Source organism: Echinops telfairi, unplaced genomic scaffold (genome assembly GCF_000313985.2).
Source record: "Echinops telfairi isolate 266 unplaced genomic scaffold, ASM31398v2 ScPeMD7_7424;HRSCAF=8462, whole genome shotgun sequence".
Classification (NCBI taxonomy): domain Eukaryota; kingdom Metazoa; phylum Chordata; class Mammalia; order Afrosoricida; family Tenrecidae; genus Echinops; species Echinops telfairi.
The window spans coordinates 51,374,476-51,379,217 of NW_022111324.1; the positions used below are offsets into that span (position 1 = coordinate 51,374,476).

The following is a 4,742-nucleotide window of genomic DNA, read 5'->3' on the forward strand; positions in this document are numbered from 1 at the left end:
GGGGCTGGGCTGGGCAGGAGTAGGGGCTCCCCGGCCTGGTCTCTCCAGCCTGGCCTCTCAAGACCCCAGCCCCGGCAAGACAGGGTCCGTACCACAATCATCTCGGTGGGGATGGGGAGGCGGATTCTGTGCATGTAGCGAGCATTGAGCTCCTTCACCAGGACCAGGAAGATGCCGCTGAGGATGGCGAAGGTGAGCGAGGCCACGTTGGTTTGGGGGAGGTGTTTGCAAATATCAACGAAGGTCTGGGGGAGAGAGCATCAGGCTTGCAGGGTCCCACTCTTTCTCCCCACACTGTCCTGACCCCTGGGCACCTCACCCAGGGAAGGGGTGCCAACCATGCATCTAAGAGCAAAGGCCAACCCCAGGCCATGAACGCAGGCCTGTCTTCAAAATTGCTCGTGCTGGGGTGACCATGCCCACGACCTCTCGGTCGAAAGCGTTCTAACTGAGGGGTGAGAGATGGAGGTCAGGCTTATGGGAGGGGCTGAAGCCCCGGAAGGGGGAGCTGATGGGAGGCTGGACACATCTTTGTTTCTCTTCCGTGTTGCCAAAAGGCAAGTCCCTAAGGCTGGGTGTTCAACTCTCCTCCCCAAGGAGGGATCCCCCTGGGTCCCCTCTGAACAATGGCTCCGCCAGCCCCTGCTTGACAACATCTCCTTGTGAGGGGCTCGGAGTTTCTGAAAGCAGTCCCCTTCTGCTTCTGTGTCTGCCGGGGAGGTGCCCCTCCCTGGTTGCAAGGGTCCACCCCCAACTCACAAAGACGATGGCCCCGGGGCCAGTGTAGGAGGGGATGGTCAGTCCAAAGATGTACTTGAGCACTGAGATCAGGATCTGCAGGCCGGCGGCCGTCATGAAACCCCGGATGAAGGACTCAGAGAGGTAGATGGCCACAAAGCCAAACTGCACGAAGCCCAGGCCCATCTGTGAGGAGGGAAGCCGGGGAGGAGAAAGACAAGCTGCCTCCATAGCCTGCTGACCCGGACCAGGAGTGCTTGGAGCTCCAGGCTGCCCTGGGATAGTTGTAGCTCTGGGGACAAGATCCTTTCCTGACCTGGCCCTGGCCTTGCCCTGACCTCACTGTCCTTATGTGTCCTTCCTTTAGAGGACCGGCCTCTTGGTCACTCATCTCGGGCTTCCTTTCCTTTATCTGTGCCACACACACAGCCCACTAAATGATATCACTGTCTACTTCATTGCCTAACCCCAAACCTGGGAGTCATCCTCCCTCACCTCCCACATCCAATCTGTCACCAAGTCCTGTTACTGCTCATGCCAACACATGCCACCTCCATCGCCTTGCGCACTGCCACCCCTGGGTCTGGGCGTCCCGTCACTCATGCCTGGACACCTGTCTCTCCTCCCGGCAGGTCTCCTGACTCAGGCACCCTCGCAGCCACCCGCATCCTCACGCCTGAGTCATCCTGATAAACTGCCAAAGCCTCTGCTTAGGGAGTCGCTGCTGGACCCCATCCTCTGCCCACCGCCTGCCGTTCCAGCCTCTCCTCTGGTCTCTTCCCTCTGACTCTCTATCCCCCGGGGGCACTGTGCTCCTCCCCACTCCACAGGCGGATTATACCCCCCACTCCTTGGGATACTGCTCCCCGTCTGCATCACTGCATCATCCTTCTGCACCTGTTCACCTGGTTATTGGCGAACCTCTATCCATCCTTTAAGACGCAGGTCAAATGGCACCTCCTCTCGGAGGCCCGCCCTGACCCTGCGTCCTGGGTTTCCACAGCTCTTTGCACGAAGCCCTGCTATGCCACTTATCTGACTGCACACACACTTATCTGTTGGCACGGCTATTTCCTCTGCAGGCTGCGCGCTTCTGGAGAACGGAGGCTCTTTCTTACTTATCTTGGGGTCCTAGGACCCAGCCCAGTTCCTGGTGCTGGGACACAGCCCAGGAAACAATAGCACATATGTGTGAAGGAGTGAATGAATGAATGAAAGGGGCTCTTTGAAGTTGTTTCCTACTTTTGCATTCTATCAGGCTGGCCTTCCTTTTACACACACACACACACACACACACACACACACACACACACACACAACCTCATTTTTCACACACACACACACACACACACACCACCTCATTTTTTCTTGTGCAGCTGATGCTATGGCTCTGAGCAGAAGCGTCTGGAAGGGGCCTAGGAGTGTTAGCTAACTTAGCAGGCTGGACCCATTAGAAGGAGAGATGGGAAGACTGTGGTGGTAGAGGGAGTTGCTGTGGACTGGGCCCCTGGGTCTCTTTGCCAAATGCCAAGTTCAGGGTGGAGCCCCTGAAGGCGCTCCTTTGCGAACCACAAGGTGGGAGGTTCCAGCCCCCGCAGAGATGCGTTGGAAAAAGGCCTGGGGATGGTTAACCTCCTTTCATCCTTGAAGACTCAGGTCTAAGGTCACCTCCTCTCAGAAGCCGTTCCTGACCCTCTGACTTCTCTCCTATTTCCAGAAAACCAGCCCTCAAAAACCCTAGGGCTCACTCTGACTCTGACACACAGGGTTGCCATGAATCAGGATCAACCTGGTGGCCACTGGTTTTCTCTGGTTGTGCTCAGAGCGGTGTTACTAGGTCGGGATGCCCGTCCTACGGCCCGCTCTGGAGGCAGGAGTGAGACACTCTGACTTTTCAAGCTCCTCTTAGGCCCTGGGGATGGGGAAGAGGGAGCCGGTATAACTCAAAAGCAGCCTTCCTGTTCAGACTGGGCCTCTGTTCAGCCCAGTCCCTGGCAGGGGTGGGAGCTGTCCTCTCACCTGGATGATGGCAGTCAGGCAGGCTAGGGTGGCCGACACGTGCAACCTTTCTGTCTCCATGGCCGCCGTGTCCACGTAGCTTTTGTTGGTGACGTTGTTGAAGACCCGGAATTTCGATTCTGGGGCCAGCTGCAGACAGATGTTACCCACCAGGATGCTGATAACGGCAAAGGTACCTGCGGTGCCCCACCCCGCCGCAAGAGTCAGAGGTTTGGGCCATGCCCACAGACACCAGCAGGATGCCCCAGACCCTTCCCCACCCTTGGGTGGTAGCTGCCTCCCACCTCCAAGGCTCCTCTCCTACCCACCCAACCCCACACATCTGCACAGGAGCCACGCTTCCCACAGCACATCCGCCTCAGCGGTCCTATTATCACCCTGGACATGTGAGAGAACAGGTCTGACATACACAGTGCCTGACTAGGGACCAGCCTGGGGTTGTCATCTCAACTCAGGCTGCCCAGCGCCAAACATCTGCACTTGTTTAGAGCTTCTGGTGCAGGGAGTATCTTGTTCCACCCAGTCTTCCCCACCGCCCAGGGAAGGAGGCAGAACAGGTTGGGCTACTTAAGAACACAGGGGCTAAGTGGTTTCTTCAAGGTCACAGGAAACATGGGACTACCAGCATCAACGCTCAGAGAATACAGACGACCAATCCCCTGAAAGCTCCCCTTCATGCACGTGCCCTGTCCTCGGGTGCCAAGGGATCCTGCCCACCAGGAGTGGGGGGGCGGGTAGCTCTTACCTGGTACCATCTGGTGTATACCCCCCAGGAAGAAGTAGGTCAACAGGGGGAAGAAAGAGGAGTACAGTCCATTCACTGCGGGAAGGTTGGCCAACAGAGCAAACGCCATGCCTGCGGAGGACAGAGGGGGCAGGCTTTAGGGTGTCAGAGGTGACACAGGGTTCAGGGTGGGGCAAGAGTAGGGGAGTAAGGGAAAGCAGTAGGCCGAGCCTGGTTAGGGAGGGGGACCCTCTTACCTTGTGGGACCTGGATAGATCCCCCGCTGAGTCCACCCAGTAAGTCAGGGATGATGTAGTCTTTGATCTTGTACTTGGGGAGCCAAGAGAGCACAGGAAGCAGCCCAAACACAGCGGTTTTGATCTTGGCTGAGGAACATCTAGGAGGAAGAAAGTGTGTTTCTACTCGGCAGGGTGCAGAGCAGGTCCTCCCAATGGGAAGCTGCTGTGTGTCCCTGACTTGATCCCTGCCCCATAGGGTTTCCTAAACTGTAACCTTTGAATGTGAACAGCTTTATTGACATGCAATTCTCCTGTCTCACAGCTCGGTAGTTTAAACATATTAAAGAGAGTTGTGCAATCATGACTACAGTCAATTCTAGAATACTCTCTTCCTGTACTTGTTATTATTAGCGTCCCACTCCCCGTCCCCACCTCCCCCACCATAAGCCCAAGAATCTATTAATCCAGTTACTGTCTCTATAGATTTACCTATCCTGGGGTAAGGAAAAGCATACCCCAAACAAAACACCCAATAACAAAATAAAAGATTGAAAAGTTCATTTCAAAAGAGAACACAAAACTCAAAGCAGATTCACTGCCATCAATTCCATTTAGAGAAGATAACAGAAAATAATAAAAACTAGAACAAATTAAAAATGGACCAAAAGGGAGAACAAATGATGACATTCAATTAGAACCTAATTACATCAGCATTAATTCACTTTCCAATGCGCTTTGCCCGACAGCAAGGTTGTCCACATTGCTGGCCCCATGGTCAGAGGGACTTCACCAGAGGCTTCACCCAGGTGGGGACCCTGCAAATAGACTTTAGGATTTCATTGTCATCTATCGCCTTTTGCAAACTGGGTGCTCAGAATTTAAGCTCTAATACGCTTGCCTCCTCCAGTCTTAGATTTTATTATTTATGATCCTTGTCACACAGGTTGCTGTGCTTCTGTCACTTCACTTAGACGGCTGCTCGGTTTTTTCCTTTTTAATCATTTTATTGGGGGCTCATACAT

General features: G+C 54.5%; 1 protein-coding gene across 1 annotated transcript in view; it reads right to left on the minus strand.

The window, feature by feature from the left end:
• Nucleotides 1–4,742, minus strand: part of SLC26A9 (solute carrier family 26 member 9) — a 25,516-nt gene that overhangs the window by 16,331 nt on the left and 4,443 nt on the right. Inside the window, exons 2-6 of the mRNA XM_045298189.1 lie at nucleotides 3,739–3,878; nucleotides 3,503–3,613; nucleotides 2,758–2,933; nucleotides 760–924; nucleotides 93–245 (exon numbers count right to left, since the gene is read on the minus strand). Of these exons, the coding sequence (XP_045154124.1) occupies nucleotides 93–245; nucleotides 760–924; nucleotides 2,758–2,933; nucleotides 3,503–3,613; nucleotides 3,739–3,878 (745 nt within the window). The remainder of the gene's footprint in view (nucleotides 1–92; nucleotides 246–759; nucleotides 925–2,757; nucleotides 2,934–3,502; nucleotides 3,614–3,738; nucleotides 3,879–4,742) is intronic.